Source organism: Oncorhynchus gorbuscha, linkage group LG01 (assembly GCF_021184085.1).
Source record: "Oncorhynchus gorbuscha isolate QuinsamMale2020 ecotype Even-year linkage group LG01, OgorEven_v1.0, whole genome shotgun sequence".
Lineage (NCBI taxonomy): Eukaryota > Metazoa > Chordata > Actinopteri > Salmoniformes > Salmonidae > Oncorhynchus > Oncorhynchus gorbuscha.
This window is the reverse complement of record NC_060173.1, coordinates 34,738,356-34,751,403: the sequence shown is the minus strand read 5'-3', so window position 1 is coordinate 34,751,403 and position 13,048 is coordinate 34,738,356. Positions and strand designations below refer to the sequence as shown.

The 13,048-nt window shown below is 42.0% G+C and overlaps 1 protein-coding gene across 2 annotated transcripts in view; it reads left to right on the top strand.

The window, feature by feature from the left end:
* The window catches only part of LOC124036579 (talin-2-like), a 231,754-nt gene extending 220,957 nt beyond the window's left edge, over positions 1-10,797 (top strand). For both annotated transcript variants that reach the window (XM_046351337.1, XM_046351326.1), the window contains one exon: positions 7,868-10,797. In XM_046351337.1, coding sequence (XP_046207293.1) covers positions 7,868-7,996 — 129 coding nt within the window. In that variant the 3' untranslated portion in view covers positions 7,997-10,797. The remainder of the gene's footprint in view (positions 1-7,867) is intronic.
* The last annotated feature ends 2,251 nt before the right edge of the window (positions 10,798-13,048 follow it).

The following is a 13,048-nucleotide window of genomic DNA, read 5'->3' as shown; positions in this document are numbered from 1 at the left end:
ACACTGAAGTGTGTGTAACACTGAAGTGTGTGTAACACTGAAGTGTGTGTGTGTGTGTGTAACACTGAAGTGTGTGTGTGTAACACTGAAGTGTGTGTGTGTGTGTGTAACACTGAAGTGTGTGTGTGTAACACTGAAGTGTGTGTGTGTGTGTGTAACACTGAAGTGTGTGTGTGTAACACTGAAGTGTGTGTGTGTAACACTGAAGTGTGTGTGTGTGTGTGTAACACTGAAGTGTGTGTGTGTGTGTGTGTGTGTGTGTGTGTGTGTGTGTGTGTGTGTGTGTGTGTGTGTGTGTGTGTGTGTGTGTGTGTGTGTGTGTGTGTGTAACACTGGAAGTGTGTGTGTGTGTAACACTGAAGTGTGTGTGTGTAACACTGAAGTGTGTGTGTGTAACACTGAAGTGTGTGTGTGTAACACTGAAGTGTGTGTAACACTGAAGTGTGTGTGTGTGTGTGTGTGTGTAACACTGAAGTGTGTGTAACACTGAAGTGTGTGTGTGTGTGTAACACTGAAGTGTGTGTAACACTGAAGTGTGTGTGTGTGTGTAACACTGAAGTGTGTGTAACACTGAAGTGTGTGTAACACTGAAGTGTGTGTAACACTGAAGTGTGTGTAACACTGAAGTGAAGTGTGTGTGTGTGTGTAACACTGAAGTGTGTGTGTGTGTGTGTGTGTGTAACACTGAAGTGTGTGTGTGTGTAACACTGAAGTGTGTGTAACACTGAAGTGTGTGTGTGTGTGTAACACTGAAGTGTGTGTAACACTGAAGTGTGTGTAACACTGAAGTGTGTGTGTGTGTGTAACACTGAAGTGTGTGTAACACTGAAGTGTGTGTGTGTGTTTAACACTGAAGTGTGTGTGTGTGTAACACTGAAGTGTGTGTGTGTAACACTGAAGTGTGTGTGTAACACTGAAGTGTGTGTGTAACACTGAAGTGTGTGTGTAACACTGAAGTGTGTGTGTGTGTGTGTGTGTGTGTGTGTGTGTGTGTGTGTGTGTGTGTGTGTGTGTGTGTGTGTGTGTGTGTGTGTGTGTGTGTGTGTGTGTGTGTGTGTGTGTGTGTGTGTGTGTGTGTGTGTGTGTGTGTGTGTGTAACACTGAAGTGTGTGTGTGTGTGTGTAACACTGAAGTGTGTGTGTGTAACACTGAAGTGTGTGTGTGTAACACTGAAGTGTGTGTGTAACACTGAAGTGTGTGTGTGTAACACTGAAGTGTGTGTGTGTAACACTGAAGTGTGTGTGTGTAACACTGAAGTGTGTGTAACACTGAAGTGTGTGTAACACTGAAGTGTGTGTAACACTGAAGTGTGTGTGTGTGTGTGTAACACTGAAGTGTGTGTAACACTGAAGTGTGTGTAACACTGAAGTGTGTGTGTGTGTGTGTGTGTAACACTGAAGTGTGTAACACTGAAGTGTGTGTGTGTGTGTAACACTGAAGTGTGTGTAACACTGAAGTGTGTGTGTGTGTAACACTGAAGTGTAACACACTGAAGTGTGTGTGTGTGTGTAACACTGAAGTGTGTGTAACACTGAAGTGTGTGTGTGTGTAACACTGAAGTGTGTGTAACACTGAAGTGTGTAACACTGAAGTGTGTGTGTGTGTGTAACACTGAAGTGTGTGTAACACTGAAGTGTGTGTGTGTGTGTAACACTGAAGTGTGTGTAACACTGAAGTGTGTGTAACACTGAAGTGTGTGTGTGTGTGTAACACTGAAGTGTGTGTAACACTGAAGTGTGTGTAACACTGAAGTGTGTGTGTGTGTGTGTAACACTGAAGTGTGTGTGTGTAACACTGAAGTGTGTGTGTGTGTGTGTAACACTGAAGTGTGTGTGTGTAACACTGAAGTGTGTGTGTGTGTGTGTAACACTGAAGTGTGTGTGTGTAACACTGAAGTGTGTGTGTGTAACACTGAAGTGTGTGTGTGTGTGTGTGTGTGTGTGTGTGTGTGTGTGTGTGTGTGTGTGTGTAACACTGAAGTGTGTGTGTGTAACACTGAAGTGTGTGTGTGTAACACTGAAGTGTGTGTGTGTGTAACACTGAAGTGTGTGTGTGTGTAACACTGAAGTGTGTGTGTAACACTGAAGTGTGTGTAACACTGAAGTGTGTGTGTGTGTGTAACACTGAAGTGTGTGTGTGTGTGTGTGTAACACTGAAGTGTGTGTAACACTGAAGTGTGTGTGTGTGTGTGTGTGTAACACTGAAGTGTGTGTAACACTGAAGTGTGTGTGTGTGTGTGTGTGTGTGTAACACTGAAGTGTGTAACACTGAAGTGTGTGTGTGTGTGTGTAACACTGAAGTGTGTGTGTGTGTGTGTGTGTGTGTGTGTGTGTGTGTGTGTGTGTGTGTGTGTGTGTGTGTGTGTGTGTGTGTGTGTGTGTGTGTGTGTGTGTGTGTGTGTGTGTGTGTGTGTGTGTGTGTAACACTGAAGTGTGTGTAACACTGAAGTGTGTGTAACACTGAAGTGTGTGTGTAACACTGAAGTGTGTGTAACACTGAAGTGTGTGTGTGTGTGTGTAACACTGAAGTGTGTGTGTGTGTGTGTGTAACACTGAAGTGTGTGTGTGTGTGTGTGTGTGTAACACTGAAGTGTGTGTGTGTGTAACACTGAAGTGTGTGTAACACTGAAGTGTGTGTGTGTGTGTAACACTGAAGTGTGTGTAACACTGAAGTGTGTGTAACACTGAAGTGTGTGTGTGTGTGTAACACTGAAGTGTGTGTAACACTGAAGTGTGTGTGTGTGTGTTTAACACTGAAGTGTGTGTGTGTGTAACACTGAAGTGTGTGTGTGTAACACTGAAGTGTGTGTGTGTGTGTTTAACACTGAAGTGTGTGTGTGTGTAACACTGAAGTGTGTGTGTGTAACACTGAAGTGTGTGTGTGTGTGTGTGTAACACTGAAGTGTGTGTGTGTAACACTGAAGTGTGTGTGTAACACTGAAGTGTGTGTGTGTGTGTGTGTGTGTGTGTGTGTGTGTGTGTGTGTGTGTGTGTGTGTGTGTGTGTGTGTGTGTGTGTGTGTGTGTGTGTGTGTGTGTGTGTGTGTGTGTGTGTGTAACACTGAAGTGTGTGTGTGTAACACTGAAGTGTGTGTGTGTAACACTGAAGTGTGTGTGTGTAACACTGAAGTGTGTGTGTGTGTGTGTGTGTAACACTGAAGTGTGTGTAACACTGAAGTGTGTGTGTGTGTGTAACACTGAAGTGTGTGTAACACTGAAGTGTGTGTGTGTGTGTGTAACACTGAAGTGTGTGTAACACTGAAGTGTGTGTGTGTGTGTGTAACACTGAAGTGTGTGTGTGTGTGTGTGTAACACTGAAGTGTGTGTGTGTGTGTGTGTGTGTAACACTGAAGTGTGTGTGTGTGTAACACTGAAGTGTGTGTGTGTGTAACACTGAAGTGTGTGTAACACTGAAGTGTGTGTGTGTGTGTAACACTGAAGTGTGTGTAACACTGAAGTGTGTGTGTGTGTGTAACACTGAAGTGTGTGTAACACTGAAGTGTGTGTGTGTGTGTTTAACACTGAAGTGTGTGTGTGTGTAACACTGAAGTGTGTGTGTGTAACACTGAAGTGTGTGTGTGTGTGTGTAACACTGAAGTGTGTGTGTGTAACACTGAAGTGTGTAACACTGAAGTGTGTGTGTGTGTGTGTGTGTGTGTGTGTGTGTGTGTGTGTGTGTGTGTGTGTGTGTGTGTGTGTGTGTGTGTGTGTGTGTGTGTGTGTGTGTGTGTGTGTGTGTGTGTGTGTGTGTGTGTGTGTGTGTGTAACACTGAAGTGTGTGTGTGTAACACTGAAGTGTGTGTGTGTAACACTGAAGTGTGTGTGTGTAACACTGAAGTGTGTGTGTGTAACACTGAAGTGTGTGTGTGTAACACTGAAGTGTGTGTGTGTAACACTGAAGTGTGTGTAACACTGAAGTGTGTGTAACACTGAAGTGTGTGTGTGTGTGTGTGTGTAACACTGAAGTGTGTGTAACACTGAAGTGTGTGTAACACTGAAGTGTGTGTGTGTGTGTGTGTGTAACACTGAAGTGTGTGTAACACTGAAGTGTGTGTGTGTGTGTAACACTGAAGTGTGTGTAACACTGAAGTGTGTGTGTGTGTGTGTAACACTGAAGTGTGTGTAACACTGAAGTGTGTGTGTGTAACACTGAAGTGTGTGTAACACTGAAGTGTGTGTAACACTGAAGTGTGTGTGTGTGTGTAACACTGAAGTGTGTGTAACACTGAAGTGTGTGTGTGTGTGTAACACTGAAGTGTGTGTAACACTGAAGTGTGTGTAACACTGAAGTGTGTGTGTGTGTGTAACACTGAAGTGTGTGTAACACTGAAGTGTGTGTAACACTGAAGTGTGTGTGTGTGTGTGTAACACTGAAGTGTGTGTGTGTAACACTGAAGTGTGTGTGTGTGTGTGTAACACTGAAGTGTGTGTGTGTAACACTGAAGTGTGTGTGTGTGTGTGTGTAACACTGAAGTGTGTGTGTGTAACACTGAAGTGTGTGTGTGTAACACTGAAGTGTGTGTGTGTGTGTGTGTGTGTGTGTGTGTGTGTGTGTGTGTGTGTGTGTGTGTGTGTGTGTAACACTGAAGTGTGTGTGTGTAACACTGAAGTGTGTGTGTGTGTAACACTGAAGTGTGTGTGTGTGTAACACTGAAGTGTGTGTGTGTGTAACACTGAAGTGTGTGTGTGTAACACTGAAGTGTGTGTAACACTGAAGTGTGTGTGTGTGTGTGTGTAACACTGAAGTGTGTGTGTGTGTGTGTAACACTGAAGTGTGTGTGTGTGTGTGTAACACTGAAGTGTGTGTGTGTGTGTGTGTGTAACACTGAAGTGTGTGTGTGTAACACTGAAGTGTGTGTGTGTGTGTAACACTGAAGTGTGTGTAACACTGAAGTGTGTGTGTGTGTGTAACACTGAAGTGTGTGTAACACTGAAGTGTGTGTGTGTGTGTGTAACACTGAAGTGTGTGTAACACTGAAGTGTGTGTAACACTGAAGTGTGTGTAACACTGAAGTGTGTGTAACACTGAAGTGTGTGTAACACTGAAGTGTGTGTAACACTGAAGTGTGTGTAACACTGAAGTGTGTGTGTGTGTGTAACACTGAAGTGTGTGTGTGTGTGTGTGTAACACTGAAGTGTGTGTGTGTGTGTGTGTAACACTGAAGTGTGTGTAACACTGAAGTGTGTGTGTGTGTGTAACACTGAAGTGTGTGTGTGTAACACTGAAGTGTGTGTAACACTGAAGTGTGTGTAACACTGAAGTGTGTGTAACACTGAAGTGTGTGTGTGTGTGTAACACTGAAGTGTGTGTGTGTGTAACACTGAAGTGTGTGTGTGTGTGTAACACTGAAGTGTGTGTGTGTAACACTGAAGTGTGTGTGTGTGTAACACTGAAGTGTGTGTGTGTGTAAAACTGAAGTGTGTGTGTGTGTAACACTGAAGTGTGTGTGTGTGTGTAACACTGAAGTGTGTGTGTGTGTAACACTGAAGTGTGTGTGTGTGTGTGTGTGTGTGTGTGTGTGTGTGTGTGTGTGTGTGTGTGTGTGTGTGTGTGTGTGTGTGTGTGTGTGTGTGTGTGTGTAACACTGAAGTGTGTGTGTGTAACACTGAAGTGTGTGTGTGTGTAACACTGAGTGTGTGTGTGTGTGTAACACTGAGTGTGTGTGTGTGTGTAACACTGAAGTGTGTGTGTGTGTAACACTGAAGTGTGTAACACTGAAGTGTGTGTGTGTGTGTGTAACACTGAAGTGTGTGTAACACTGAAGTGTGTGTGTGTGTGTGTGTGTGAAGTGTGTGTAACACTGAAGTGTGTGTAACACTGAAGTGTGTGTGTGTGTGTAACACTGAAGTGTGTGTAACACTGAAGTGTGTAACACTGAAGTGTGTGTGTGTGTGTGTAACACTGAAGTGTGTGTGTAACACTGAGTGTGTGTGTGTGTGTGTGTAACACTGTGTGTGTGTGTAACACTGAAGTGTGTGTGTGTGTGTGTGTAACACTGAAGTGTGTGTGTGTAACACTGAAGTGTGTGTGTGTAACACTGAAGTGTGTGTGTGTGTGTGTGTGTGTGTGTGTGTGTGTGTGTGTGTGTGTGTGTGTGTGTGTGTGTGTGTGTGTAACACTGAAGTGTGTGTGTGTAACACTGAAGTGTGTGTGTGTGTGTGTGTAACACTGAGTGTGTGTGTGTGTAACACTGAAGTGTGTGTGTGTGTAACACTGAAGTGTGTGTGTGTAACACTGAAGTGTGTGTGTGTAACACTGAAGTGTGTGTGTAACACTGTGTGTGTGTGTAACACTGAAGTGTGTGTGTGTGTGTGTGTGTGAAGTGTGTGTGTGTGTGTGTAACACTGAAGTGTGTGTGTGTGTGTGTGTAACACTGAAGTGTGTGTGTGTAACACTGAAGTGTGTGTGTGTAACACTGTAACACTGAAGTGTGTGTAACACTGAAGTGTGTGTGTGTGTGTAACACTGATGTGTGTAACACTGAAGTGTGTGTGTGTGTGTAACACTGAAGTGTGTGTAACACTGAAGTGTGTGTAACACTGAAGTGTGTGTAACACTGAAGTGTGTGTAACACTGAAGTGTGTGTAACACTGAAGTGTGTGTAACACTGAAGTGTGTGTAACACTGAAGTGTGTGTAACACTGAAGTGTGTGTGTGTGTGTAACACTGAGTGTGTGTGTGTGTGTGTAACACTGAGTGTGTGTGTGTGTGTGTGTAACACTGAAGTGTGTGTAACACTGAAGTGTGTGTGTGTGTGTAACACTGAAGTGTGTGTGTGTAACACTGAAGTGTGTGTGTGTGTGTAACACTGAAGTGTGTGTGTGTGTGTAACACTGAAGTGTGTAACACTGAAGGTGTGTGTGTGTGTAACACTGAAGTGTGTGTGTGTGTAACACTGAAGTGTGTGTGTGTGTGTAACACTGAAGTGTGTGTGTGTGTAACACTGAAGTGTGTGTGTGTGTAACACTGAAGTGTGTGTGTGTGTAACACTGAAGTGTGTGTGTGTGTAACACTGAAGTGTGTGTGTGTAACACTGAAGTGTGTGTGTGTGTAACACTGAAGTGTGTGTGTGTGTGTGTGTGTGTGTGTGTGTGTGTGTGTGTGTGTGTGTGTGTGTGTGTGTGTGTGTGTGTGTGTGTGTGTGTGTGTGTGTGTGTGTGTGTGTGTGTGTGTGTGTGTGTGTGTGTGTGTGTGTAACACTGAAGTGTGTGTGTGTGTAACACTGAAGTGTGTGTGTGTGTGTAACACTGAAGTGTGTGTGTGTGTGTAACACTGAAGTGTGTGTGTGTGTGTAACACTGAAGTGTGTGTGTGTGTGTAACACTGAAGTGTGTGTGTGTGTGTAACACTGAAGTGTGTGTGTGTGTGTAACACTGAAGTGTGTGTGTGTGTGTAACACTGAAGTGTATGTTTTTGCGTAACACTGGCTCCTAACCAGCACCCCTCCAGAGACACTCTCCCAAAGCGGGTCTCTCTCAAGTGGGCCAGTCATAACCCACCCACTGCCATCTCCCAAATCCACAAGAGCTATTTGCTTAAGAAAATAAATAGATACTTACTCCATACTTACATTTAAGACGTTTCACTAGTTACCACAGAAGAGTTATGTTAATTCTAGGTTTTCCATAACGCGCTTTAAAGAAACCTACTGAGAAATCTGGGAAATTACTATGAGTTGTATTCCAAATGTTTTGAAGAAAATATTATTTCCTTTGTATTTGTAAAAACGTATCAATCAAGTCCATGTACACTAAAGGGACTGGAGGAAATGATTTGATGATATTATAACCTGTAGGGGCGGTGTGTTACAGGACAGATTGGAGATGAGCAGCCTGACGCATATATTTGACCATTTCCTTCTCCCCTCAGATCATTGCAGCCCAGGAGGAGATGCTGAGGAAGGAGAGAGAGCTGGAGGAGGCCAGGAAGAAGCTAGCTCAGATCAGACAGCAGCAGTACAAGTTCCTGCCCACTGAGCTAAGGGAGGACCAGAGCTGATTGGTCAAGAGCAAAGTAGATGGACATCTGATTGGAACCTATTGTTACACAGAGATGTAGCTTACTCCAGCGATTTGCTGTTTCTCTCACACACGGGTAGAGTGTATAACGTATTTGGGCCAGGACTGTTTCATGAGTGGAACTAGTGTGTGTGTGTGCGTGTGCGTTTCACAGAGGATGATATTGACATTATGACATAAGGACCAGCTGGCTACAGCTGTGCTTTATTAGCAGGGTTAGGACCTGCAATCTAAAAGTTGAGACAGATGCCCTAATTGATTTTATGGTAGGATACTCAATAAGGACATCACAGTTAAATGAACATTACTGGATCCAATAATGGTAAATACTATGAATACTTTAAAACCTGTAAAAGCTCATAAAAAGGGATAGCTCCTTCTCCAACTGGCACAGGGATCCATAGCTTCAGTTCCTCACACAACATATTAGTGTTGATCTACTGTAGGTATTGCAGTACTCTGATGCATCATTTGAATCATTAGCCTGCATGCACCATTATGACTTGACAGGTCTGGTATCTTAATTTGATCACTCTGTTGCAGAGAATTTTCCTACGCAGTAAGAAATGCAAAGTGTAGTGCATTCAAGGTTTAAAAAGGCTTCTAAATGTTGTAATTTCACTTAAAATGTTAGACTTGATTTGCCCTAATGAATAATGTATCAATCAACCCCCACAAAAATGCCCTTTAATTATAATCCACATAATAATTAAAATGTCCTGTTGCTACAGGATTATTTTCCTGCTGTGAGAAGCAGGGTCAAATTAAGATCTGTACATATCAATAAAGCCACTAACCAATAGTTTAGCTTAGGATTGGGCATTTGTAATATGTTAGTATATGAATGTGATCTTTGGAATTGCTGTTGAATAATTAAACGTTTGGATTTTATGTACTATATTTCATGTAATAGAACTTCAGCTTCACACCAAATTCGTAGTGTCAGTGAGTGGGTTTGAGCGGATAGTAAAGCCAACAGCAGACACTAGTTCATCTCTTACAGCATCGTAATACCTTTTTAAAGTAATACTTCTCTAAGTAATAATTCTCCCTGGTGTGTCAGTAGGGAGATCCCTGCCTCGGCTCCCATGTTTGGACATTTGGCTGTCACTCAGCAGGGAGCAGTCACGGCAGAGGGCTGTTAATGGGTTAAATCTCAAAGTCTATGTGCAATCTTTTTGTCAGACTGGTATTCTCTCCCCCAAGCCCTCAAACACTCTTTTTGGTTTTCCTGCTGCCTGCAGGAGGAGGCTCTGTTTACATTCTTTCTCATATTTGTTCTCTCTTTCTTGCCTTTGTGTTTTAATTCCAGTCTAATTGACAGTAGCCAGAGTTTGGTTGGGAGTTCCACCACGCACGCAACAGTAAAGCTATGCTCTGTCTGTCCGTTGCCTGTTCAGCTGGTGGTGTTTGGTTTATACTCAGATTCCATTGAGGTTGGGAGGTGAGCTTGTCCTCATGTTCATGTTCTTATTGTTCCTCTAACCATAGCAACACATTACCACTCATTATACTGTGTCAGACTAACAAGAGAGCAGCATTGATTGGAATTGTGTATGCAACTGTGTATGCAGCTGTGTATGGCTTTTCCCCTCTTAAACATGTAGGAAACTGTAGGATGTGGTGTAGAATGGCACTGAGATGGCTGGTATAACCTTATGCACTGAGGAGAGCAAGCAATGCCTTCCATGTCCAAACCATTCAGGATTACTACTAACGCTCCTGTCAAATGTATTAGTGATGAAACCACATACAGTACAGTCCTGACTAGGGCCGGGACGATACCAGTATTGCAATACTCGTTACTATCGTGTAAAGGAAACAAAACACAAAGCGGATTTAACTTGTTTAGAAAAACAGCCCTAATGTTGGAATGAAACATCATTATGTTGTCATCCATAGTCACATGTATATATTTTCCAAGCTATAGCAGGCTCTTAAAGGACCAAAGAGTTTGGTCTGCTTCGTGTTTTTCATTTTTGTAATGGAGAAAAATATTGCGATACTGGTATCATCCTGGCCCTAGCCCTGAGTAGGAAAATAGTTCATTTATGTTATTCCAGTATTGGTGTAGTATAAGGTCATTAGTATTGTATCCACTCCAGCAGCTCGGTCCCTCATTGTCAGTCTGTGGTCTGCATTGTGTACCAGTGCCTTAATTGAAATCGCGCTGTAACAGCATCTAAAGGCTTGTTCTTCTGGATAAGAACATGTATCCCGTCTAACCCAAACTCTCTCTGGGCCATTAACTATCACCTAGTCCCATGCCATAACACAATGTATTGCCTTGGCTGGTAGCCCATCTGCCTGCCGTAAACCATGCTGGTATATAAAGTGTATCCATGGATAAGTTTTAGGTTTTAGACTATATACAGAAATGAATACACACTACACTGCATTCCATGAGCATGTGGCAAGTTGTTATTGAACTCTTAAAGATGAGAACTTGCTCTGCCTTGAAAATCATTCAACATACACATAATCCTTATAAATAGGACTAAATAACATCCTTGTTTCATTGTTAAACCACTAGAAATTAAGTCTTTATCGATAAATCTAACGACTATCCTGAGATAAGGTATATTGTCTAAGCAATTTGTCTATAAGCATTAACTGGAATAGGAAAAACGACTAGCTGTTATTCAAATGTAGGTGTTGTGCTTTCTTTAACAAACTGAATTAATTTCAACAGTTTAACTGATGCTGTATGTCTAATATTTATCTTGTCACAAAAGTATTTTTTGTATTCACCGAAAAATAAATAATTTGAAACAAACATGGCCCAGTTTGTTAGTGGTCATTGTGTTTAATTTACTGTACGTATCATTCATTCTTGAACAGGAATCCTGAATGAACTTAAAGGCTGTATCAGCTCACCAACATTCTTTCCAGTAGGTGTCACTGTTAGTCTTTTCAATGTAGAGATTGGGGTCACTGGGTGTTTTGAGACACTGGGTGTTTTGCTGTAGTGGATGGAGAGTGCAAATTCAGGCAGACCAAATATGGTCATACAGTATGTGCTGTATTCCCCTGGTTCACAGAACAGACCCTGAACCATGCAGAGACTGAATGCCATTTTAGATGTTTGTACTTTCAGTTCAGTTGATCAGATTCCCAATAGATTCAAATGAATTACCCATTTTTATAATGTTGTCTGTATAAGTCCTCTGATGTTAAAAGTGATGCCATGAAATTCTGATCAGCTGTTCTACGTCGAGTAGACCTTACGTTGGCAGTGAGCACATTCTCCTCAAGTGACAAATCTTCCAGTAAGTCTGGAGCTCACATACCAGTCCTCCTCTCAGTGCCATGCCCTGGGCTCCCCAGGACAGACTGTATGAAAGACGGTCAGAGCAGAGGTGCCCAGCAGTGCGATACACATAGTCAGCCTAATGAACACCATATTTGGTTGTTTGACTGTTTTGGTCTCATGCGAGGCCACACAGTGGAGATGGGAAACTCAAGCCATGTGTCCAGCAGGGAAGGGGTTGCCATTCCATCACAACTTAGACCAGATGAAGAGGATGATGTTTGTTTGGGGAGCTTTGGCTTAGGAATAGGACTATAACTCTCAATGGGCTGAATAATGGTGTGTAGAACCCACGATCTCCAGTGGGTCTATCCTCTTATTGCCATGAACTTCATGATTGCAGTCTGATTAGGAAACCACTTTATTAGACCTGCAATCAAGTTCTGCAAAATGTCTGTTTGGCACACCAGCATGAAAAACTTCATGGCTCCAACACTAATAGCGATTTTGTTGTTGTTGTTGTTGTTTATATACAGTGCCCTCAGAAAGTATTCATACCCATTGAATTACTCCAAATGTTGTTATTACAGCTTGACTTCTTAATGGATTAAAAATATATATATTTTCACCCATCTACACACAATTTTTGCTAATTTATTGAAAATTAAATACAGAGATATCTAATTTAAATAAGTATTCACACCCTGAGTCAATAATTTGTAGAAACACCTTTGGCAGCGATTACAGCTGTCCTTCTGGGTAAGTCTCTAAGAGCTTTCCACACCTGGATTTTGCAACATTTGCTCATTGTTCTTTAAAAAATTATTCAAGCTCCATTAAATTGGTTGTTGATCATTGCTAGACAACCATTTTCAAGTAGATTTAAGTGAAAACTGTAACTCGGCCACTCCGTAACATTCACTGTCTTCTTGGTAAGCAACTCCAGTGTAAATTTGGCTTGTGTTTCCGGTTATTGTCCTGCTGAAGGGTAGAAAGCAGACAACCACGTTTTCCTTTACGATTTTGCCTGTGCTTAGCGCCATTTTTTTATCTTGAAAAACTCCCCAGTCCTTAATGATTACAAGCATACCCATAACATGATGCAGCCATCACTATGCTAGTAGTGGTACTCAGTAATGTATTGGATTTGCCCCAAACATGACACTTTGTAGTCAGGACAAAAAGTGAATTGCTTTGCCACATTTTTTGCATTATTACTTTAGTACCTTGTTGCAAACAGGATACATGTTTTGGAATATTTTGATTCTGTACAGGTTTCCTTCTTTTCACTCTGTCAATTAGGTTAGTAACTGTAATGTTGTTGATCCATCCTCAGTTTTCTCCTATCACAGACATTAAACTCTGTAACTGTTTTAAAGTCACCTTTGGCCACATGATGAAATCCCTGTGTGGTTTCTTTCCTCTCCGGTAACAGAGTTAGGAAGGGAGCCTGTATCTTTGTAGTGACTGGGTGTATTGATATGTCACCCAAAGTGTAATTAACAGTGGTGGAAAAAGTAGCCAATTATAATATACTTCATTAAAAGTAAAGATACCTTAATAGAAAATGACTCAAGTAAAATAAAAAATCACCCAGTAAACTTCTACTTGAGTAAAAGTATATGTTTTAAAATATACTTGAGTATCAAAAGTAAAAGTATAAATCGTTTCAAATTCCGAATATTAAGCAAACCAGACAGCATCATTATCTTTTCATTTAAATTTACGGATAGCCTGGGGCACGCTCCAACGCGCAGACATAATTTACAAATGAAGCATGTG